This window comes from Protopterus annectens, chromosome 5.part0 (genome assembly GCF_019279795.1).
Source record: "Protopterus annectens isolate FY-2018-M chromosome 5.part0, PAN1.0, whole genome shotgun sequence".
NCBI lineage: Eukaryota > Metazoa > Chordata > Ceratodontiformes > Protopteridae > Protopterus > Protopterus annectens.
This window is the reverse complement of record NC_056735.1, coordinates 1,032,584,028-1,032,609,528: the sequence shown is the minus strand read 5'-3', so window position 1 is coordinate 1,032,609,528 and position 25,501 is coordinate 1,032,584,028. Positions and strand designations below refer to the sequence as shown.

Genomic DNA, 25,501 nt, shown 5'->3' with positions numbered 1-25,501 from the left:
AATACCCTCTCGGAAGATAATTTTCCTGGGTGCCAATCTGGACACAAACACCCAGATGGCCTACCTCACGCCAGAGAAGCAGGGGCAACTAATTCAATATTTCAGAACACTGGCAAATTGCACCAGGCTGACTGCAAGGAAAATCCTGCAGGCTCTGGGATTCATGGCATCTTGCATCTTACTAATCCCATGTGCAAAGCTGCATATGAGAACTACAATGGTACCTAAAAAACATATGGTCTCAACACAGCCACAGTTTGGAAACAATAATACCACTAATTCCATGTCTGCAAAAGGAATTTCTGTGGTGGGCTCAAGCATGCCAAACAAACACAGGTCTTCCATTCAGCAAGCCTCAAGCAAATCAAGTCATCACAACAGACGCCTCGGACTACGTCTGGGGCGACATGACAGACCGGTGCATTCAGGGCAAATGGACCCAAAAGAAAAGCACCTTCACATCAATCAAAAGAAATGCTAGCAGTGATAAATGCTATTATAGCTTTCAAGGACCTTCTACAACCAGGCCAGCTATTGATAAGAACAGACAACACCACAGTTATGTGGTACATAAACAAGCAGGGAGGAACACATTCTTATCCCCTATGCAGACTGGCCATGTCACTTTGGAACATGGCCATGGATTTACAAATGGAACTACAAGCACAATACTTGCCAGGCAAGGAAAACACGCTGGCAGACAACCTAAGCAGGAATGACAGATCCTCACGAATGGAAGTTGCATCCAAAAGTTTTTACAGAAATAATCCAAGAATGGGGAAGGCCAGACATAGATCTCTTTGACTCCCACAAAAATCATCAATTGACAAAATTCTGCTCAAGGATCTTCCATCCAAAGGCCTGGAGAGTGGACGCTGTCTCTTTCAGTTGGACATCAATGACAGTTTATGCCTTCCCACCTCTTCTTCTGCTGCCCAAAGTCCTATTGAAGACCAGAGCAGACAGACCAAAGATGATACTCATTGCTCCGGACTGGCCAAGGCAACACTGGTACCCACTCCTGAGGAGCCTGACACATTCCCCACCATGGACCCTGCCTCTAATGCATCTTCTTCTGACTCAGCACAGCTTCAAAACTCTTCACAGTCAGCTGAAAACACTCAATCTAGCCGCATGGAAGATTCCTTAGCATCGCAGCAGGCCCTGCTCTCCAAGGAGGTGCAGGATGTCATTTTGGAGGCCAGAAGGCCATCAACTAGAAAAGCGTACTCTGCAAAAATGTAAACGTTTTTGTGTTTGGAATGAGAAAAAGGGCCAGAATCCTGGAAAACTGAATTTACCTCAAATACTACAATATTTGGCTGAACGGCTAAGCAGTGGACTTTTGTTCTCCTCCATCAAAATCCATGCCTCAGCCATTTCTGCAGAATACAACACTGATCCACCTTTATTCTCTCACCCTCTATTAAGACAGTTCCTCAGAGGGGCTAAGAATTTAAGACCTCTAAGAAAACAACCAATACCTGCTTGGGATCTTAATTTCATTCTGGAAAAACTGACTTTGCCTCCTTTTGAGCCAGCTGCCTCATCAGATTTACAATATTTGTCCTGGAAAACAGCTTTCCTTCTGGCTATCACTTCAGCTCGTAGAGTTTCAGAACTACAGGCTCTTATGGCTGTCCAGCCTTTTATCATCTTCCATCAGGACAGAGTTTCATTACGTACCAACCCGTCCTTTATGCCTAAAGTGGTATCCAGGGTAGCTTTAAATCAGGCCATACATTTACCTACTTTTTATCCTAATCCTCAAAACAAAGGGGAGAGATTACTGCATTCCTTGGATATCCACAGACAACTGCGTTATTATTTGGACAGAACAAAGCCTTTCAGAAAATCAGAACAGCTTTTTGTGGCCTATGCGGTAGGAGCTCAAGGAAAGTCAATATCCAAACAGACAATCTCAAAATGGATAGCCCACTGCATACGCTTTTGCTATTCCTTTCATGGCAAAACTGTACCTGCAGGCATTAGAACTCATTCGACCAGGGCCACAGCCACCTCTGCAGCCTTCCTCAGAGGAGTTCCTACCAAGGATATTTTAGAAGCAGCCACTTGGAGTTCTGTGCATACCTTCTCCAAGCACTACAACCTACCATTATACTCCAAATCTAGAGCAGGCTTTGCCACTGCAGTCTTGCAGGGCATTTTGGCTCCTCCTAGCTCCACCTAGTGCCTACCACCCCTTTCTTAGCTTTGGGATTCTACCCATCTGTTATGACTGCAGCTGTATGCATGATGAACATAGTACAGTTTTGTACCTACCATAAATGTAGATGTTCGAGTGCTAATACAGCTGCAGTCCAGGTTTCCCTCCCTCCTTCCCCTCTAGGGGTCTTCTTTTATGGTGTATTTGCTTGCAACTACTGGTCTTTGATTATATTGCATTGCATTATTACATACTTTTATGTATTGCCTTCTTTCTGGGGGCACCTGACATCTGGGGCAAGAAAAACTGAAGAAAATGGCGTCGGCTGGTTCTTTTACACCCCTGTCACACTGACGTCAGGGAAGAGGCGACAACAACCGACGCCGGACCTAGACTTTGGAATTCGGCTGACCGAGGACCCGCCTGATGGCAGGAGAACCCATCTGTTATGACTGCAGCTGTATTAGCACTCAAACATCTACATTTATGGTAGGTACAAAACTGTACTTTTTGTGTAATCATCTGGAATTTCCTCACCTCCCACTTCTGCACTTTATGACCTTAAGTCATTTAAGTATGCTTCTGAGCCTTGGGGAAAAACAGCAGCAGAAGAGAACAACTTTTTAGGTATGAAGAGTGATGTGTATTTGTACACTGCTAAAAATTTGCTTCATTATTTAACATTGATGTGTCTTGTATTTGTATATGAAGGAATGAATGCATATATGTTCATTTTAAGGAAGTCTGAAAGATGATTCTGCTTATTTTATAAGATAGCATGTTCTTTTTGCCAGCTCTGCTAGTGTGTGTGTAACTCAACTCATAAAAGATATTTTAGTCACAACATAAATTGAGTCAGACTTGTACTTCTATTATTTTCTGTTGATGTTCTTTTCTTGAGCACATTTTCTTCCTGGTTGCCTTCTGCTTTCTTCAGAAATTAGTGAGATGTTTTTCCTCTAGGGTGCTGAGCAACAACAAAAAAAAAAAAACTGTCCAGGATAGTAATAATGCAAGTCATATTTCTGATTTATTGCAGTGACCTTGTGAATGGATTGGAGTCATTAATGAACAGCAACATCAGCAGTCCTGTTAACCTGGTATGATACTTTACAACCCTTGCACGTCTTGTGTTTTCTTTTTTGCCAGAACTTTACTGGATTACCTGTGGTAGAACTTGAGACCCAGTGTTGATCAAAGGCACTGCACTTTTCGGTCTGTTGAGTGACTGACCTGCTGGTGCTGTACTTCCAGTTATTTGAGAAGTAGTTTAAGACTGTCAGCAAAGTAACGATGAAGCCAAATTGCTGTTTACTTTTATGATTTAAACCACCTGCCCTTGAGAACTAATATAGTGATTCTATTCATTTCACTTTACAACAACTACAGGGCCGTTCTTGAGAGAAAAAATTGCAACTTACAACTTGCACTTAATTTTAATTATCCACATCATATCCACATCATGTAGATACAGAATTCATTGAACTATGTCTTATTTCTTAAACAGATTTCCTCTTAGGTAGGCTTACATTACCAGTATTTTTTCTTTTATGGCAAAACTGGCTTCTTTTTGAATAGGATGTATGTGTTTAAGATAGCACATTGGTGCAGTGAGTAGCATTATCATATCACAGCAAGTGGTTCTCTCGCTTACTTCTTGGCTGCCTTCATTGACTCTCTGTGCCCTCCCTGTGTTCATTGGGTTTTATCCAGATGCTCTGGTTTGCTCCCATATTCAGTAGAAGTGTAGTAGGTAGAAATTGTCAGTAGGTGTAGTACATAAGAGGTCTAGCAATCTTCTTCTGTTCCCTACTTGCCTAGTGAACTCTGGATTGGGTCAGATGTGAGACTTGGATGTATTTTTTTAATTCACATATCTGTACAATAGTTTGCTGAAACATTAGCTCAGAAGTATTGAAAAACTATTATATTTTAAGCCTTTGTTCTCAAGTGTATCCCATTGAAGACTGATAAGTTGAAGCCTGCTCAATCAGACCAGCTGTTTCAAATTAATTTTTCAGAATTTGTTTTTGCAGCTTTGCAACCTTGGGGTAAGTTGTTAAAGGGACTGCAGTGTAAAAACTTTCCAGAGAAAGCATAAATGCCAGAAATCAAGTCTGATTTTTATAGTTCTGACTGAAGAAGCAGATGATCAGTTTTCAATACACTAGGTTATGCTTTTTTTATAGATTTGGAACATGTAGCCTTGTAGCTCAATAGTTTATAGTATTTTGTTCTCAAACCTTTACATTTTACCCCTCATGAGCGTCAGCGTTGTCTTCCCAACCAGGCCATGTTTTTTGGGATTCAGACAGCAGATTTTTCATGGCAACTATAGCCTTTCAGCAAAACATTGGGCATTGACAGACATTTTGTTTTACCAAGTACATACTTTTCTTGAACTGTTTCCAGGGACTTAGAATTGCTGAGCAATTTGGAACAGTGAATAGCCTTTTGAGTCTGCAGCACATAGGTCAGCTTTCTGTGCATGATGCTGAAAATTCTGGCGGTCAAGCTTAGTTATCGGGTGGCCACCAAAGTAGAGATGAATCAAGCATCTGGCAACTGCTTTTCATTCCTGGGTAGAGTTTAAGGGTGAACACTTGCAACACTATCCATTATTACTAGTCTTAAAATGCATCATCTGTCAGTGGTGTTAGTAGGGAAATAAGCAAGCATCAAGAGTAGATTGTATCATTGTACATCAGTCTTCCTGATATTGCATTAAGAAAATGAATAGAATCTGATGATAAACTGGTTCCTTCTTAGCCATGGTCCTAATTGCCTAATGCTCAGTGCTTGGGGTAGCTTTTTTACAAGGCAGGCCGGTGGCTGAGGAAACTCATAGTAATCTGCAGTAAGCTGATGCATAAACTAGTCCACAGCATGCAATGACAGTAAAAAGGGACTTGCAGCTCTAACCCTAACCTCTACCATGGAGGAGCAAGATGTTTTCAAAAAGAGTTTAAGGATGCTAGCGGTGGGTAACTTAAGAAGTGTAAAACAGATCTGTCAAAGCAGTACCAGTATTTGGCCAGATTTTATTTGCAAAACAGTAGTCTTGTTAAGACCTTCCTATTTTTAAATCCCATTAATTCTAGTTGCTCCTGACTTCAGGCTTTACTTCATGGCTTGTTATGCTTATGGAGGTGATATGGCATGGCAACAGAGGCTTGGATCCTTCCCTGCACTAGCTAGTAAACTGATGATGTGTACCTTTGTACTGCAAGCTGACTGGGGAGTTTAGTGTGGTCTAGCCACTCCCCTCTGTGCTCAGAGTTTGCAGTTTAGGGGCAGGGTGTTCAGGCCTGCAAGGGGCTGTCCCCCTCTAAGTGATTATATTACATTGGACTGCCTCTCCTTGAAAGGAAGCATCTTTTCAGTGGGCTGAGTTTCCATCAGGAATTCAAACCAATTCCTCTCCACTACCCTAGGCACATACTTCTCATTCACCCTCCCAAGAGTGATGTGAGAAGGTGAAGCCTCTTCATTTCTTCCTGTTAATAGAAACCATCTACAGAAACCTGGGCCACTTGTTGAACCTGAATTGCCTGAGTCGTAGGTCTTCATCCCTCTGTCCCAAGGAGGCAACATAATTTGACATGAAAAATAAAGGTTTAAACTAATTGTCAGGGGCATGAATAGGCAGAGTACTTGACAAATTAGTTGTTTAGCATGTATGAGTTCATGTTTTGGTAATTTTGTTTTTGTGCATTAGTCTAGTTGTTGCTATAACTACTGACAATAATTATAGTAAACTGCACCCTAAATTTCACGAACCGCTAACAAATAGCTAAACCTTTCACTTTTATCTTTAATTTATTCTTCACCACTGCAGGTGTCCCTGCTCCCTTTAAACATTCTGTTATCATCCCATTGCCTAAAGTACAAACTTCTTCAAATATAAGACTAAAGACCAATTTCTAATCCTGGTCTAATATCTAAAATATTTGAGAAACTTGTATATAGACAACTATTTAAACATATCGACAGCTATGGCCTCCATTTTGACTGGCAATACAGGTTCCAAAATTCCTTTGGCACCCTGTAAGCATTAATTGCAGCAACAGAATCATATCTACATTAATATGAACAATAGTCTGGAATATTTGTTGATTTAACAAGAGCTTTCAAGACCATTAACCATAATGAACTTTGGAGACTTTGCCATTTCTTTTTCAAAACTACCCAAAACCTAGAACTTTTCAGGGTTTACAGTAACAAATCTCTCTCAGAAACTGACCACTACTTTTCTATTAATGACAGCTCCTTTGACCTCCCTCATTCAAGTATTATGCAGGCAGCTGATATTCTACTACTCATAGTGACAAAGCACAATGCTTCTTGTAAACTAACATATAGCACAAATTCTAAAACCTATGCAATAGTCTGCAAACAAGTAGACCATTAATTAACTGAAAAAAGAAAAATGTTACGTTTTTCCACAAACCCAAAATGTTTGCCTCTTTACTAAAACTTATGCTCTGATGTAAAAGGAGATATTATTCCAAATGTAATGGAACAAAAATATCTAGGATTAAAGGTAGACCCACTCCTTTGTTTTAAAACTCATACTGACAGTATAACCACCAAAGTTCTCTTCCCAACTAAAACTATGCTATTCCATATCTCACCTCCTAACTCCTGCGTTGAAAAATCCATAGCTAAAAATTTACTGATGCCCTAAACTGGTATATGCTATACCCCTTACTGCACTACAGTCCTCATAAAACACACACACTGCAATCTGCAGAAGCTAAGATATGTACATTTGCTTTGCTAGCAGACCAAAATACAACTCACTGTACCATACTGCATAAAATACACAGATCTATATTACTTCAGTGAAAATTCGGTTCAGCGAATGGCATTTTTGGGTCACTTACATCAAGCATGCCGTTTGTCGAATTGTTCATACTGAGACCCCGCGGTATAGTGAGAATCGAGAAATTTGCCCTTTCCCCACTGTAGTGCGATCTTTGAGGTGGTATATATAATTAGCAGGGGGGGGGTGCAACCCCCCACAACAGCAGATCTTGATGAACGGCATTTCTGATGAAATGCCGTTCGCTGAACTGTCACTTCATTGAAGTGATATAGACCCCAAAATACACCGTCTCCCTCTCGCAAATAGAGCTACTTTGTTTCTATGTACTTCAACCACTGAGAACTAAACAGTCACACAGGGAACAAAACTACTCCCTGAGAGGCAGCCAAGACTATCATTTCACCCTAGTTAGGCCATTCTGTAAACTGGCCATTGTAGAAGACATCCACCAGACTAGGACCAGCACTATGGAACAACCTGTCAGTTGAAGTTAAAGGTAATAAAACTCTGGTGTAATTTAATAAAGCAGTCAGAATTCCTTTTCCAAGATGCTCTGTGAAAGTGTTTCCATGATACTAGTTGAACTATGTCTACCAACAAAAGTCAGAAATCTAAAAAATATACTCGGTGCGTCTTTCCTGTATGTACTGTAAAGATTCTGTAAATACTTGCTAGTGTAAATTGACACCTGTTTGCATCTTAATGCTGATCAAGTCAACACCTCTATAGAGTTTTAAGCTGTTAGAATTTCTTACTGTTTGTATCAGTTCTTGTCTTCATTTTTTTGTATTTTGTCTGCATGTTTCTTTGCACTGTTAGCTTTGTACTTTTGTACACGCTACATGACTGAAAGGGGTCTGTAGACAAGCTCACCCACATGGTTATCAAATTGTAAAATAAAATTGCATTTAGGTATTTTCCAGGTTTCTATCATTTGTACTTTATGCTTATTTGATAAGAAAGATTTATATTGATGGGTTAAAAAATTACATAGTGTACTTCTCTTTGAACTTAGAGCTACAAGTTCTAATCTTTAACTGTACTGTGTGTCCTTTAAGGCCAGCCAACTGATGAATTAACCTTTCATATGTGACTTTTTCTAGGGGTGGGGTGGTAATGATGGTTCTAGCTATTTTTATTTGTTTGATCTTGTACTTAATGTAGAAATGTGTGTAAAATTCAGTGCTATAGTGTTATGATTAAAGATTTCAAGAGGCTGGTCACGTAGAAAGGCCCAGTTAAAACACCAGCTGAGAAGGGGAGTAAGACAATTATTCAGGCATCTACAGTGTGTCATTTTGAGAGAAGGGGGAATTCATTGGTACCAATTAACTTGTACCTTAATGATGAAAGGAAAGCTTGCTCATTTGAAGATGAAGATCTGTGTGTGTGTGTGTGTGTGTGTGTGTGTGTGTGTGTGTGTGTGTGTGTGTGTGTGTGTGTGTTTAAGTTACCGTACGTGGTTCCTAATGTGTGCAGCAGCTCACATTCCATGGGACTGGGATAGCAGAAGCTGATAAGACTGATGTCAGCTGCAACTGGAACAGGAAAATGTCTAGGATCTCTATTTTTGGAGTTAGTACTGGATGACTATGAACAACTGGAGTCAGTCACTAACGTTTTGTCAGGATCTGCGCAAGTGTGATAACTTACAATTTTCAGAAGTCCAGTTTACTGCAGAAAAGCATAGTTCTTTCACTGCCTTTCATTGAAGACCCTAATTAGCAGTTGTGTAGCTGTGTAGCAGTCTCTAGTGACAAAGCATTCCTTAGGGTCTGCTTCACATCCCATGATGGCGTAACTAGGGATGTAGTTGAATTCTGAAGAATATGATCAGTGAGGCCAGAGAACCTCCTGCTGGAGCCAGTCAGGAAATTGAAGGCTGTGGTACAAGCTGAATTAACAAAGTAATTCCTAACTATAGTATAGAGGTCTTGACGATTAAATGATATATGTCTGTCCAGACATGTGCAACAACTGGAGCATCCACTGGGATACCTTACCAAAAGGATGCAAGGCCTAAATATGTCCTGTGTAGACCCATCATTATACTCCATATCCTACAAACTGTTAAGAAATGACCTGTCTGGCATGCAAGGCATCTCTGACAGAATACTGATGTACAGCACATTAGCAAGTCAAATGGCATCAGAAATACTAGGTCTGGGGATCTAAACCTCTTCTGCAGTATCAACAGAATGGTTTGGAGGGACATGTATACCTCTTAGGGGATACCACTGCCCTGGAACAGTTTCCCCTTCCACTTAAAACAAAGCTCATCCCTATCCATATTCAAAAAAAAACTTGGTTCTGTAGGTGGTAAATGTAAAAATTACCCTAGGACTGCCCCTACACTATTAATTGACAATGTTTGCTTGTAATTGCTTTATCCCATGCATGGATCCCCTCAAATTATCTATGGTTTGATCCCAGTTCCCACTAGGGGTAGTAATATAGTTAACCATGGGATGGGTAAGGACAGTCTAACACCAAATGGAATAGATAGTTCAAGCACCAAAGGGGAAATTGGTTAGGCTTGAAATGGTCTGCAAAGGCAGCTTGTCTTGTACATACCCGTGAACCTGTATGTACAGATAGAATATTATGCCATTGTTTTTATGCATAAAAAATAATCAAAGGTATAGAAAAACATTGTTTGCAGTGGAGAGAATTAAAAGTCATATATGTAGAATTCATGAACCTTTAATGTCTTCATCATTTTTAGTTAGACTGTTTGCTTGTAAAGGGTACATAATAGAGACCCAAAACCCATCAGTTCTATTAATGCAGAGGTAACCTGATCTACCATTGCAGAAGTCAAACCTCAAATCATAGAAATTGGAGACTATGCCCTTATAGTATTCCCATCGGCTTGATATACTGCTTCCACAGTCAAGTAAGCATAATTAGAGCAAGTTGTCATTTGTTGGTGAGATGGTGTAGTCATTTCCAAGATTTCTATTTAGTGGTGCTCTGTGTAGTATATTCTGCATAGTGTTGGCAATTCTGTGATATCACTTAAGTTTAACATTACATCCCTCTTACAGCAGAATAACCTGTATGTATTATATCCTGCCAAGAATATGACCATTAGTCCGTCTCCAAAGCTTTAGAGCTTTTTGCCATCAAAGTGCAGATTTTCTGCAGACTTCATGGAACTGATGGTCGGCTAGTGTTTCAAGACAAAGAAGGTAAGTACCCTTCTAGGAGAAACCTTCTACTTTTGCATTTTTATAAGGAAAAACGTTTTTATTTACTAAAACTATATTTTATGCTAGGAAGTTTTATTTTTATGGACTGCCAGTAGGCGTTGAGGGAGGGGGCTCCTTAACAAATGCTACAGTGAATAAGCTATGTTAAAATCAATTTAATTTATTTCTGCATTTTTATATAAAATCAACTATATTGAGCAAATATTCACGAATATTATCCATTTATATTCACCAACAGTATGTAACGAGGCTTACAATAAAGGCGTATCATAGAGCTTAAATTTAAACAATGCTTAATAGATTAGCAGTCTTTTCAGTAGATCCTTAGTATTTTACTCACAGAACAGACATACGCCTTGATTCAGTATTGGTCATCTCAGCAGTAAAAACTTAGTAGAAATAGAACACAATCTTATAGAGATTATATTTTAATCAAAAACTGGCAGTTGCCTTGAATTTTAAATTAAAAAAATGTACCAGTATTCCTTCCGTATTTTCATAGGTAGATGATACTAGGCTATCTGCCCTAGGGCATTTACAAGCCTAGCCAGAGTGTGCTTGGCTTTTGCCACCCTTTTAGATTAGATGACTGTGCCCCAGTATAGTAGGTCACAGAAGGTAGCCCATTTAAGGTTAGTTTAAAGTGCCCCTGTCTAGCAGTGACACAGAGGAGATTCCAGGGGTAAAGCTACGGTCTCCCATCCAATCGTCAAGATTCTTCTTGAAGAGGGTCATTGAGGGGCTCTGCCTAATATGGATTGGGATTTTGTTTCAGAGTGAGGGGGGAGCCTCTGGGATATGAATCTGTCTCTCCAGCATGTCCTGTTTATTTCTGTGCTGAGGTTTAAGTCACTGGTATTTAATTAATTTGACCAAACAGTCAGACTGCAGCCTTAATGTGAGCATATTACTTACTAGTCCAGTCCTCTGGAAAAAACTTCCTCTTGGTCTAACTTCTTTTTCTCTATACCATGACAGGAAATGGACCCCATTCCTATGTCAAAGTATGATTAAAGTTTGTGAAATTAATATTGTTTCAGTCTTCGATGTTAGCCAAAAGTGCTCTTTGCAACTCCTGCAATGTGCCCAGAATGGATTCTTTCTGTAATTCACATGGAGTTACATGCATCGGTAGCATATCTAAATAAGACTGTAAATTCTTTTTTGAGACCCATTGCTCCTACTACTGTTGGAACTGCCTGGGTAGCCTTCTTTCACATTGCCCATGTTTCTGCCTGCAAATCCTGGTATTTTATAACTTTGTGTCTGTGTACATAAGCCGCTGTAATCACTGGGTGTAGTAATTTCAATGATCAGTGCTACTTTTGTCTTTTAATAGAGTACTGCATCTGGTTTTCTTGCATATATTTTTTGAACTGTTAGTAATGGGGTGAGCCCATGTGATATAAACTTCATCATTCTCTGTAATGCTTTGTCTCATGGTTGCAATGCTTCTCAGCTATTTCAGTATGGTAATGTTTCCACAATCTTGGGACATTATTATACCTTTCAGTATATAAACCCTCTGCCATGAGTGTATCATACCCAGCATTAAGATGTGCGACTGTTTCCAGTTCAGTTATACAGAACTTACATTTGGCCACATGTTTAAAGGACTTTGTAAACAATCATGTACATAGTCCAGTATACTAGGCCGCCAATATTAACCTTTCATCTTTTGCTTTAAATTCACCTCTCCTTAACCATTCCTGTGTCAGATCTTGGTCAACATGAGATTGTTCCAGGAGTTTATGTACTTGCAACTGTATTTATGCCTTTTCCACATTTCTTGCCTTCTCATCTGATCCTCCTGCTTATATTATTTCTTTAGTTTTTTTGTCACATTCAGTTGCTGCCTGATTTTTGTCTATTTCTGGTTTTGTTTCCATTCCTGCTCGACACCAATATGCTTTTGTTAAATTAAGTAGGAGTGTCATCTTAGACTTATTCTCCTTATGTTTTAAAAGTTGCACTGTGTTTGGATCTGGTGAAGTCAGCTGATATTTTTGCAGTCCTGCAATTGCAGTTCTGTACATGAAATCAATTTCTTTGTCTTAACTGCTTCATAGATGTTCTTCATGTTTCACTGTTGCAGTCATTACATTTGGGTAATCTGCTGGAAGGTTGCCCTCAGTCGGCCTGAATTCCAAAGTCTTGGGTCCTGCCTCGGTTGCTGTCTCCTCTTCCATGACGTCAGGTCGTCAGGGGTATAAAACAAGCAGCCGACGCCATGTTCTTTAGTCTTTCTTGCCGCGTGGTGCCCGAAGCAGAAGCATTTCGCAAGTGTCGGTCGGCCGACTCCTGAAATATTAGAGTTTGAGTTTCAGAACCGAAGTCTTCACTAAAGCTAAGTACCCCGTTGGGGAAACTTTTTTCTTGCTCCATACCAATGTCAGAAAAAGTTAATTGCGTTACTTATGGGAAGCAAACACCGCATAAGGATTTACATTTATACTGTATTCCTTGCCTAGGCCCTGATTACAATGTGCCTGGGTGTCGGTTTTGTGCTAGATTTAACCAACACACTATTAAGAGTTGGTATATTTTTGTCTCAAAGTATTTTGGAAACAGATTTAACCACACAGAAATGTCGTCGGATAGCAATCCGACTACCGGGGTACATAAAAAAATGCAAAGAAAAGGACAGAGAGAGACAGTTGAGGTCCAAAACAGACGACGAAGCTTTTCCGAAGCCAGTCACCGGTACTCAGTGAGGCGCTTTTACAGCCCCTGATACCCGCTACTTTCGAGTTGCAGGCCCCTACCGACACCCATGTGGAGTCCGACATGCCGCAAGATAATCAAAGTATTGGACCCACGGATGTATCTCCCTTGGATGGGTCCGGAGCCGCTGAGTAGGGACCGGCATCTGAGGGTGTGTTCAGGCCTCAACATTTTTATATCAAACCGACGACAGCTGCAAAACCAAAGACAAAAGCAACTTCTAAAACTAAAAAAAGACTCGTGAGCCACGTGCACAGGCCTCTATGCCTAAAAAGCAGATGATCAAAATGGCTGAAGACCTTATTACCTTGATCAGAGGTTCCCATCCCCCTCCAGATAAGAGGCCTAGGCAAGACACTGATTATGAATCTTCAGATCAGGTTTCTATTTCTTCTGATTCCTCTTCTGATCAGGAATTATCTATACCTCCCTAAGAGGATTCTGATGCAGAGGAGTCTATACCATCTGCATCACCTCTTGAGGATTATTCATTTGGAGAAACCTTGCATACTTTGAGTGAGCATTTTCACTGGGAGAGTCAAGATTTCTCAGAATCAAAAAAGAGGCTCAGGGATTTCCATCTTCTCCCTCAGCACAGGCCTTTAGCCATACCCCATGTTTTTAGACATTGTGGATGATGTGTTTTCGGAGTCAAGCTTGACCCCTGACTCCTTACCTCTGGATCCCAGCAAGCCTGACAGATATTACAGGGTCCTTGACTCACACAAATTTTTTATTTAGAAACCCTGCTGCTGATCCTGAAATTATTTCACAGGGTCCAAAGGGAGTTAAGGCCTCAACAGCAAAACAATCCTACCCCCTCTGACAGAGATTCAAAGGCACTGGATAGATGGGGAAAAAAAGGTTTATACATCTGCAACCTTGGCAATTAGGGCCTTAAACTGCCAGTTTCATATGCTCAAGTATCAACAACGTGTTATGGGATTGCTGAAACAGAAAATTATGTTGATTTCTGAATGTGCAGAAAATTAAGAATTGCAGGAATTATTGCATGCAGCTGAACAGGTTGGAAAACATATTTTGCAATGTGGTTTTGATTCCTTAGAAGCCTCCTGCGGGGCCGCAGTTACTGGATCTGTGATTAGGAGGCATGCCTGGCTAAAGGAACAAAATTCGCCTGATCATTTTAAAGCTAAATTACTAGATGTACCTTTACAGCATGATACTCTGTTTGGTATTAAGGCAGAAGAGGTTTTAAAGAAAATGGAAGACGAAGCTAAGTCTATGCAAACTGTAAAATACTTCTTACAAGTGCAGCCTCCAAGATTCAGTAGACACTGGCCTACAAAAAATTGGTCCTTTCCTGTGTCAGACAGAGCTCAAAGGGGCAAATTCAGAAGCCTTAAGGGTTCCAGATACCAAGCACAAGATTCATGCAGGTCAAAGCAATGGGGCGCTTCTACCTCCAAATCTGGTGGAGATAAAGCACAAACCTACAGAAAACTGTCCCAATGACTTCCCTCTGCCTACACCAAGCACTTATCTTTTGGCAGCACCCTTAGGGGGAAAATTAGCACTTTTTGCTCAAAATTGGCAGTTAATAACGTAGGACAAGTGGGTGCTAAACATAGTATCTCAGGGATATAGATTCCATTTCCATACTCTGCCAATGGCAAACGGTTGGTCAGATCTGCCAAAAAATCAATGGACAGAGGCACAGAAACAGGTTACGTCCCTCATGGATATGGGGGCCATTCAGCCAGTACCAGAACAGGAAAAAGGGCAAGGTTTTTACTCAAGACTGTTCTTGGTACCCAGAAAACACAAGGCCTGGTGGCCAATACTGGATTTATAGATTTTGAACACATACCTGGACATTCCAAAATTCAAAATGCTGACTTTGCAGCAGCTTCTGCCCATGTTGGGCAAGAATGCTTGGCTGGTGACATTAGACCTAAAAGAGGCATACCTGCATGTCCCAATAAGGCAATTGTGCAGAAGATACCTCAGATTCAAGGATGGCTTAATGCATTACCAATTCTCTGCACTGCCCTTTGGCTTATCTACTGTGCCCAGAGTCTTTACAAAGTGCCTTGCACCAGTAATTGCATTTTGCAGACAAAGAAGTATACAAATATATCCTTACTTGAACGACAGTCTCATTCAAGCAGAGAGCAAGGACATTCTTCTTCAACACCTGGTGTTTGTGAAAAGGCTTCTAACATGCCCAGGGTACACAGTAAATGAAAAGAAATCACAACTGGTACCCTCTCAAAAGATAACATTCCTGGGTGCAAGCTTGAATACACCTGCCCAGATGGCTTACCTCACGCCAGACAAGCAAAGGCAACTGACTAATTCAAACTGATGGCAACAAAAACCCAGTTATCTGCAAGATGAATTCTGCAGGCTTTGGGCTTCATGGCATCCTGCATCCTACTGATTCCATATGCAAGACTGCATATGAGGAAACTTCAATGGTACCTAAAAAGCTTATGGAGTCAACATTGTCACAGTCTGGAAACAATGATTCCTCTCATTCCCTTCTTACAACAGGAGTTTCTGGTGGGCAAAAGCATGTCACCAAAACATGGGATGGGCCTTCACTCCCTACCAGCCAAACCTTAACAACAGATGCATCAGATTATGCCTGGGGGGTCCACATGGCTGGAAGATGCATTCAGGGCATATGGGCCCCAAAACAAATGCATCTACAAATCAACCAGAAAGGGATGCTAGCTGTTCAAAATGCCCTGGCAGCCTTCAAGGACTTGCTTCATCCAGGACAACTACTGATAAAGACAGACACCACAGTCATGTGGTATATAAACAAGCAGGGGGACACGCACTCATACCCCCTTTGCAGATTAGCCATGGCACTGTGGTACACAGCTTTGACTTACCAAATACATCTTCAAGCTCAATTCCTGCCAGGAAAACAAAATACTCTGGCAGACGATTTAAGCAGAAACCTTACGGATCCTCACGAGTGGAAACTAGATCCGCAAGTCTTCAGCATGATAACAAAGAAATGGGGGAGCCCAGACATAGATCTATTTGCCTCTCCTCAAAATTATCAATTGAAAAGATTCTGCACAAGGACTTATCACAGACAAGCATGGAAAATGGGACGCCCTATCCTTCAGTTGGAAAAACCTCAGTTTACACCTTTCCTCCTCTGCCTCTTCTTCCCAAGGTCCTCCTAAAAGTCAGACAAGAGAAACCAAAGATGACACTAATTGCCCCGGACTGGCCCCGCCAATACTGGTACCCAATCCCAAGGAACTTGTCTCAATACTCAGCTTGGACCTTACCTCCAAGACCTCAACTACTGTCCCAGCAAAACAATCAGATCCTGCACAATCAACTCCATACACTGAACCTGGCAGCATGGCTGATCTTGTAGATGTCCTTCATGGATGCATCTGCAGTCATAACAAATGGGTTGTCCTGTCGTCAGGCAGCCCTTCGGTCGGCCGGATTCCAAAGTCTGGGTCCGGCTTCGGCTGATGTCGCACTTCACCTGACGTCATCTCTGCTGGTCTTCGGGTATAAAGGCATCAGCCGACGCCATTTTCCTCCGTCTTTCTTGCCGTACCGAAGCAGAAGCTGTTCGCAAGTGCCGGTCGGTCAGATCCAGAGATTACTACTACGAATACTACTTGAAGACTTCTAAAAGCTAAGTACCCCATTGGGGACTCTTTCTTGCCTCAGCCGATGTCAGAAAAAGTCAATAACTGTTTAACTTGTGGGAAACAAATACCTCATAAAGATTTCCACTCTTACTGTTTGCCTTGCTTAGGCCCAGACCATGACGTAGCAGCCTGTTCGCCTGTGCTTCCTTCAACCGGTTAACGCTAGCGGCGCCGGTCGGAGTTTGCTGAACAGTTTTTCGCTCAGATTTTGCGTACATTATGCCGCCGGATCCTCCGACTACCCAAATTGTTAAAACCGCAAAGAAAAGACCGACACTCGCGGTCCGCGGTTTCGCCGAAACCACGGTTAAGCAAGCCGCGAGTGTCTCTGTTTCGGCGAAACCGAAAACTGGTCAATCTTCAGCCGAATCCATGACTACTACTGAGGCTCCTGTTATCTTACCTGAATCAGCCTCAGAAATTTTACCTACAACTGTGGTTCCTACTGATCTATCAGACACCATCCCTTTGAGTATCTCTACCCCAGCACGTGGTGCTGCTAGGCCTCCTGCAGCCATGTCTATTAAGGCCTTTGCCAGGGCTAAAGCAGCCAAATCAGCTAAATCAGTGCCTGTTAAACCACCCTCACTCAGGCCCACTTCTAGTTCACAAATGCTTACTCTGGCAGAAGATTTAATATCCTTAATTAGGGATCCCAATACCCAGACAGGGCCTCTCAGCCCCAGAAAAGAGACCAAGGGCAGAGCCCCCCGAGCCTGTGTCCTCTGATGATTCTGCAGATGACTCAGACATTACAGACCAGCCAGAGGCTCCTTTTTCCAATTATGAAGATTCAGATGCTGAAGAATCCATTCCAGCTGCCTCTCCACCAGAGGAATTCTCCTTTGGGAAACTTTACATGCCATGAGAGAACAATTCCAATGGCAGGGACAAGATTTCTCAGATTCAAGAAAAGGCTTAGGACTTTTCTGCACTTACCACAACATAGGCCCTTAGCTATACCTCCTGTCCTGTCTGTTGTGGACGATGCATTTAATGATGTCTGCACTGCACCTGATTCTTTACCTCCAGCCCCTGCCAAACCAGATAGATTTTACAGGGTGCCAGACACTCATCACCACCTATACAAGGCCCCACTTGCAGACCCCAAACTATATCCCAGGGGCCTAAGGCAGTAGCCTCGACCACAGCAAAACCTATTCCCTCTGAAAGGGAATCCAGGTCCTTAGAGAGATGGGGAAAAGTCTACACCTCTGCTACTCTCTCAGCTAGAGCTTTAAACTGTCAGTTTCACATGATCCAATACCAAGAGTTTATGCTTGATCAGTTAATAAAAAGCTGTCCTCTGATGAATCTTTAGATAAGAAATATGTATTAGAAATGGTGAATAACATCCAACAGGTTAGTAACCATTCTTTAAAATGTGGCTATGATGCACTGGAGGCTTCATTTAGATCAGCCATGACTGGCACAGTAATAAGAAGGCATGCATGGTTGAAAGAACAGGTCTTACGGATCATGTTAAAGCTAAGCTATTGGATGCTCCTATGGATAAGGCCAGTCTATTTGGGAACCTGCCCAGCAGGTAATGAAGAAAATGGAAGAGAAGGCAAAATCTGTACAAACAGTTAAAGATTTCTTACAGGCTCAGCCCCAAGGTTTAGCAGGAACTGGCCTGCCAAAATTGGTCCTTTCCTGACTCCACAAGATCACAAAGGGCAGGAACAGACGCTCTAGGGCAGAAATCAATCCAGAGGAGGTGCCTACAGAGGACGACAGTGGCAAGGCAATAACGAGGCACAGACACAACCACTGCCACTGCAACAGGACAATCACAGTGACTTGGGTCTGACTCCGCCTACCAGGGAGCAAAGAGCAGCACCATTAGGCGGAAAGTTAGCCTTATTCTCAAAAATTGGCACTATATCACAAAAGACAAGTGGATTTTGCAAACCATAGACCAAGGCTACCAGTTCCACTTCCACACTTTACCAGTAAAAGAGGAATGCCAAACCTGCCCCAAATCAAAAAATAGAAGCCCTGCACCAGATAGCGGAATTAATAAATATGAGAGCTGTGGAAAGAGTACCAATAACAGAACAGGGCAAAGGATTCTACTCCAGACTCTTCCTAGTACCAAGAAAAGAAAAACTGGAGACCTATTCTCGACCTGTCCATCTTAAACACATACATCATCGTCCGAAAATTCAAAATGCTGACCCTACAGCAACTTCTTCCCATGCTGGGCAAGGAGTGTTGGCTGGTAACTCTAGATCTCAAGGAGGCATACCTGCACAGCCCCATTCGACCAAATTGCAGAAGATACCTCAGATTTCTTGCAGGATCAGAGCATTATCAATTCTCAGCATTGCCTTTGGCTTATCTACTGCGCCCAGAGTATTCACAAAATGCCTGGCATCAGTAATCGCTCACTGCAGAGTACAGGGAATCCAAATTTACCCATACCTGGACGACTGCCTGTTACAAGCGGACAACAAAAGCAAGCTGACAACAGATTTACAAAGGGTCATTTACTTGCTTCAAGCCCTGGGATACACAGTCAATTTACAAAAGTCAAGGCTTATACCATCCCAGACAAGAACCTTCTTGCTGAATTGGACACAGTAAAACAGATGGCATTCCTAACTGCAGAAAAACAAAAGAGCTCCTTTACTTCTTGGCATTAACAAAGCAGAACAAACTAACAGCAAGGAAAGTCCTGCAGGCCTTGGGCTTCATGGCATCATGCATAATCTTGGTCCCACATGCCAGACTGCATATGAGAAAGTTACAGTGGTACCTAAAGAATTTATGGTCTCAACACAGGCACAGCTTAGAAACAGAAATACCACTAATCCCATGCTTAAAACAGGAGTTCCTATGGTGGGCTCGGGCATGCCAGTCAAACCCAGGCTTACCCTTCCACAAATTTCCAGCAAACCAAACCATCACAACGGACGCCTCAGACCTAGGATGGGGGCACACATGCTGGACAAATGCATAAGGACTGTGGACTCAGGACCAGCTGCACCTGCACATAAACCAAAAAGAAATGCTGGCAGTAAAACTGGCAATCCTAAAATTCAGACCATTCCTCAAAGAAGGCCATTTGATGATAAGGACAGACAACACCACAGTCATGTGGTACATCAACAAACAGGGAGGCACTCATTCTTACCCCTATGCAGAATGACTTTGGACCTTTGGAATCTGGCTCTCAGCTACAACATCCAGTTACAGGCAATATTTGTACCGGAAGAGAACACCCTAGCAGACATTTTAAGCAGAACCACCTCGGATGCTCACGAATGGATGCTACACCCGACATCTTCAAGGCCATCACAAAGAAATGGGGAATGCCACAAATAGATCTATTCGCTCCCCACAAAATCACCAGCTCAAAAATTCTGCACAAGGACATTCCACCCACTTGCATGGAAGGTGGACTCTCTATCCTTCAGCTGGAAAGGCCTGACAGCATATGCATTTCCACCTCTTCCCTTGATGCACAAGGTACTACTGAAAATCAAAGAGGAATGTCCAAGGATAATTCTGATAGCTCCGAACTGGCCAAGACAACACTGGTACCCATTGCTGAGGAGCATGTCTCGGGAGAAAATGTGGTCAATACCACTGATGCCCCTGATGTTAACTCAGAACAACTACAACATCATACATCCAAACCTAAAAACCTTGCAACTGACTGCCTGGAACATCACATAGCAGTAACTAACCCAGACCTTTCACAAAGGGTTAAAGACATTATCCTTGAAGACGCAGACCTTCAACAAGAAGAAACTATGCAGGAAAATGGAAAAGGTTCGTCATTTGGAGTACTGAAAGAGGAAAAGATGTGTCGAACATAGATATTGCTAACATTCTGGAGTACTTGGCAGAGCTTCTACATACAGGCCTGTCCTATTCCTCCATCAAGATACATGCATCAGCTATTTCAGCAGAATACAGCTTTGATCCTCCCGTCTTTTCACATCCTCTACTCAGGCAGTTCCTCAGAGGGATCAAGAATGTAAAACCTCCTAGGAAACCACCATTGCCAGCATGGGACTTGAATTTTGTACTAGAAAAGTTGACACTCCCTCCGTTTGAACCAGCAGCAACAGCAGATCTACAACACCTGTCATGGAAAACTGCTTTCCTACTGGCTATTACTTCAGCAAGGAGGGTTTCGGAACTACAGGCCTTAATGGCAGTGCAACCCTTCCTAATCTTCCATCAAGATAGGGTGTCCATGAGAACTAATCCTACATTTATGCCTAAGATGGTATCCAGAGTGTCTTTAAACCAGGCAATCCACCTACCTACCTTCTTTCCCAATCCACAAAACAGAGGTGAAAGAATAATGCATACCTTGGATGTACATAGACAGTTACGCTACTACCTGGACAGAACCAAAGGTAACAGAAAACTGACCAGCTCTTTGTAGCCTATGCAACAGGAAGGGAAGGAAAAGCAATTTCCAAACAGACAATCTCCAAATGGATAGGAAATTGCATAAGATTCTGTTACTCCTACCATGGAAAACCAATTCCACAGAACATAAGACCTCATTCTACAAGGGCTACAGCCACTACCACAGCTTTCTTAAGAGGAGTGGCAACCAAGGACATTATTGAGGCGGCTACTTGGACCTCCGTGCATACATTTACTAAGCATTATAATTTACCTCTATATTCTAGATCCCGAGCAGGGTTTGCCACTGCTGTACTGCAAGGGATCCTGACTACACCATAATTCTTATTCCTCCTCCCTAGTTTGGCTATGGTATTCTACCCATTTGTTATGACTGCAGATGCATCCATGAAGGACATAGTACAGTTTTGTACCTACCATAAATGTAGATGTCCGAACTGGATAGCATCTGCAGTCAGGATTACCCTCCCTCCTCCCCCTCTGTGGTACTCCTAGGGTAATTACCCTGCTAATAGCAAGCTGGGGGGTAGAGGAGTCTCCTATGGTGAATATGGTTGTATATATGTTTATACATGTTTATTTTTTGTGTTTGCCTTCTACTATTTTGGAAGCATTGGCATTTATCCAAAATTTAGCTTTCCAAGAGGGCAATTGGCATCTGGGGCAAGAAACACTGAGGAAAATGGCGTCGGCTGATGCCTTTATACCCGAAGACCAGCAGAGATGACGTCGGGTGAAGTGCGACATCAGCTGAAGCCGGACCCAGACTTTGGAATCCGGCCGACCGAAGGGCTGCCTGACGACAGGACAACCCATTTGTTATGACTGCAGATGCTATCCAGTTCGGACATCTACATTTATGGTAGGTACAAAACTGTACTTTATACAGACAACACCTCTCAGTAAAGCTGTGATGGATGTCATTTTGGAAGCCAGAAGGCCTAGCACTAGAAAATATTATGCTGATAAACGGAAGAGATTCTGGGCTTGGAATCAAGCACAAGGAACTGATACAGCAGAACCAAATATTCCTCAGATATTACAATACTTGACTGAGATGCTTGACAAAGGCCTATCTTTCTCATCAGTTAAAATCCATGCCTCTGCCATTTCGGCTCATTACAATACAGAGCCACCAATCTTTTCTCATCCTTTGCTAAAGCAGTATCTTAGAGGAGCCAAAAATTTAAGGCTTCTTAGAAGATCACCAATACCTGCATGGGACCTCAATTATGTGTTGGAAAAGCTCACCCTGCTTCCATTTGAACCAGCTGCTACTGCTGATATAAAGTTCTTACCATGGAAAACTGCTCTGCTACTAGCAATTAGTTCAGCAAGAAGAGTCTCAGAGCTACAGGCCCTCATGGCTGTGGAGCCTTTTATCAGACATTGCGTCTCTGAGGACAAAGCCAACATTTATGCCTAAGGTGGTTTTCAGTGTGGCTCTTAACCAAACTATTTATCTGCCAACCTTTTATCCAAATCCACAGAATAAGGGGGAGAGAATTCTGCATTCCTTGGACGTACACAGACAGCTAAAGCTCTAAGAAAAACTGAGCAATTACTAGTGACCTATGCTGCAGGATCAGAAGGAAAGGCTATTTCAAAGCAGACTATTTCAAAGTAGATCAGCCACTGCAGTCGTTTTTGCTACTTACACCATGGTAAACCTGTGCCCAAAAGCATTAGGTCTCATTCCACCAGAGCTGCAGCTACTTCAGCAGCCTTTCTCAGAGGAGTACCAACCAAAGACATTCTAGAGGCTGCCACTTGGAGTTCTGTTCACACCTTTACAAAGCATTATCATTTGCCTCTCTACTCTAAGTCCAGGGCAGGCTTTGCCACTGCAGTTCTGCGGGGCCTTATAGCCGCACCTAATGCTGTTTAGCTCCAGCCTCCCAACCATAGCTTTGGGATTCTACCCAAATGTAATTATTTTTATTTTACATTTGTTGACCAGGCTAGTCTAACTGGTTACATGTCCATTTTCAGTAGAGGCCCGGGGAGATAAGCTCCAAGACAGAACAATGAAATTAACAAGATAAAAAATAAGGAAACATTAAACAAAACAACCTGTAATATGCATTGTAAATATGATTTTTTTATCACAGTAAAATTCAGCAGTAATGTAATGACTGCAACAGTGAAACACGAAGAACATAGTACAGTTGTGTACACTTACCATAAATGTAGATGTTCGAGTGTATTCACTGTTTCAGTCCAGGTTACCCGACCGCCATCCACCTTTCATTCTGGAGTTTATCTTTCCTTCTCTATCTTCTACAACCTAGGTTGTGTATTTGCTTGTAGATGAAGGTAAAGTTTATATTGATGCATGTATATATAGTTTTTATACATATATATTTTTGCTACCTTTTTGGGGGCACCTGACATCTGGGGGCAAGAAAAACTAAAGAAAATGGCGTTGGCTGCTTGTTTTATACCCCTGACGACCTGACGTCATGGAAGAGAAGACAACAACCGACGCAGGACCCAAGACACTGGAATTTAGGCCGAGGGCAACCTGCCAGCAGATTATCCAAATGTAATGACTGCAACAGTGAATACACTCGAACATCTACATTTATGATAAGTGTACACAACTGTGCTTTTTCTCTATTTGGTCCTTCCATGATTACATTTGATTTCCTCTGTTCCTTTTCCTCATTACCCTGTATTTTTGTGGTAAGACTTTATCTGCTATTGATTTACTTGCATAATAATATGTCCTATTTACTTCTGCTGTAATTCTATGAATTTCTGTTAATGGTTTTAATTGCTGTGTTCATTTGTTTTATCAGACTTCTAACATTTTGAGTCTTTGACTTCCTGTAATCTATTTATTTCATCAATCCTAATATGTCTGTCCATGTCTGTTAAATCAAGCAGCTCTTCCCCAGATCATTTCTTCTAAATATCTTTGTTCTCCATTTCCTGCGGGCCTTCTACAGAAAGTTTCAGGACATCTTCCTGTGATGTATTCTCTTCGACTGCATCCTGCATCATCCGTTGCCCTTTCCTATGGGAACTCACTGACCTGTCACTCCACAAAACTGTGTATGCATTAGAATTGCCACAGTTAACTGCTCCTTTTCTTGCTGTGCAACACCAACTGAACGTTTGTACTAGTTTCCTGCCAAAGATTTCGGAGTATCTGCATGTGGCAAGTGATCAGCTGCTTCCTGTTTCACCGGTTTGTCCTTAATTTGGGGATTCATTATTCCTTCATACTGTGACGCTGCCAAAGATGGATTTTTTTACACAAAATCATTCAGTTCACAGGTAATCCATAACTTCATTTTCTAATGTTCGTGTTTCACTGTTGCAGTCATTACACTTGGGTTATCCTGCTGGCAGGCGACCTGCAGTCGGCCAGAGTTCCAAAGTCTTGGTCCGGCGTCGGTTGCTGTCGCTTCTTTCCTGACGTCAGTGCGCCAGGGGTATATAAGATGCAACCGACGCCATTTTCTTCAGTATTTCTTGCCGCGCGGTGCCCGAAGCAAAAGCAGTTCGCATGTGCCGATCGGCCAACTCCTGGGATTTTCGAATTCGAATTTCAGGACCGAAGTCTTCAATAAAGCTAAGTACCCCATTGGGGAAACTTTTTCTTGCTCCAGACCGATGTTCGTAAAAGTTAATAATTGTATTTCTTGTGGGAAGCAAATGCCTCATAAGGATTTTCATTCTTACTGTATTCCATGCCTAGGCCGTGACCACGATGTCACTAGTTGTCGGTTTTGTGCTAGATTTAACAAACGCACTATTAAACGTCGGTTTGATTTTTCTTTGCATTACTTTGGCCAAAGGTTCAATTATACAATGCCGTCGGAACAACCGACGACCGGAATTCGCAAAGACAAAGATAAGGACAGGCATCCGAGGTCCAAAACTAATGACTAAGCCTCTTCTAGGCCAGTCGCCGGTTCTCAGTGAGGCGCTTTCGCAGCCCCTGGCACCCGAGCCTCAGGCCGCCTCCGACTCCCACGTAGAGACAACTAGGCCTCTGGAAACTCAAGGTATTGGGCCTACGGAAACTAATCCCACAGATGGGTCCAGAGCCGCTGAGCAGGCACCGGCTTCTGAGGGTGCTTTCAGACCTTCACAGCTTACCTTCAAAACAACAACCAAGTCTAAAACACTGTTAAAGACAAAGAAACAAGTACAGCATTCTCCTGGACAGTCTTCCATGCCTAAGAAACAGATGCTCAAAATGGCCGAAGTCCTAATTACTCTGATCAGGGGTTCCCATCCCCCTCCTGATAAAAGGCCTAGGCAGGATACAAACTATGACTCTTCAGATCAGGTTTCCATTTCCTCTGACTCCTCTTCAGACCAGGGATACTCTATACCCCCCTATGAGGACTCTGATGCTGAAGAATTCATTCCTTCAGCCTCTCCTCCTGAGAATTACTTTTTTGGGGAAACTTTTTATACCATGAGGGAGCATTTCCATTGGGAGAGCCAGGATTACTCAGAATCCAAGAAAAGGCTCAGAGATTTTCTTTTATTGCCTCAGCACAGG

At 42.2% G+C, this 25,501-nt stretch overlaps 1 protein-coding gene across 2 annotated transcripts in view; it reads left to right on the top strand.

Moving 5' to 3' along the window:
• Positions 1–25,501, top strand: part of UXS1 (UDP-glucuronate decarboxylase 1) — a 1,006,428-nt gene that overhangs the window by 692,030 nt on the left and 288,897 nt on the right. For both annotated transcript variants that reach the window (XM_044072750.1, XM_044072749.1), the window contains exon 12: positions 3,207–3,267. In XM_044072750.1, coding sequence (XP_043928685.1) covers positions 3,207–3,267 — 61 coding nt within the window. The remainder of the gene's footprint in view (positions 1–3,206; positions 3,268–25,501) is intronic.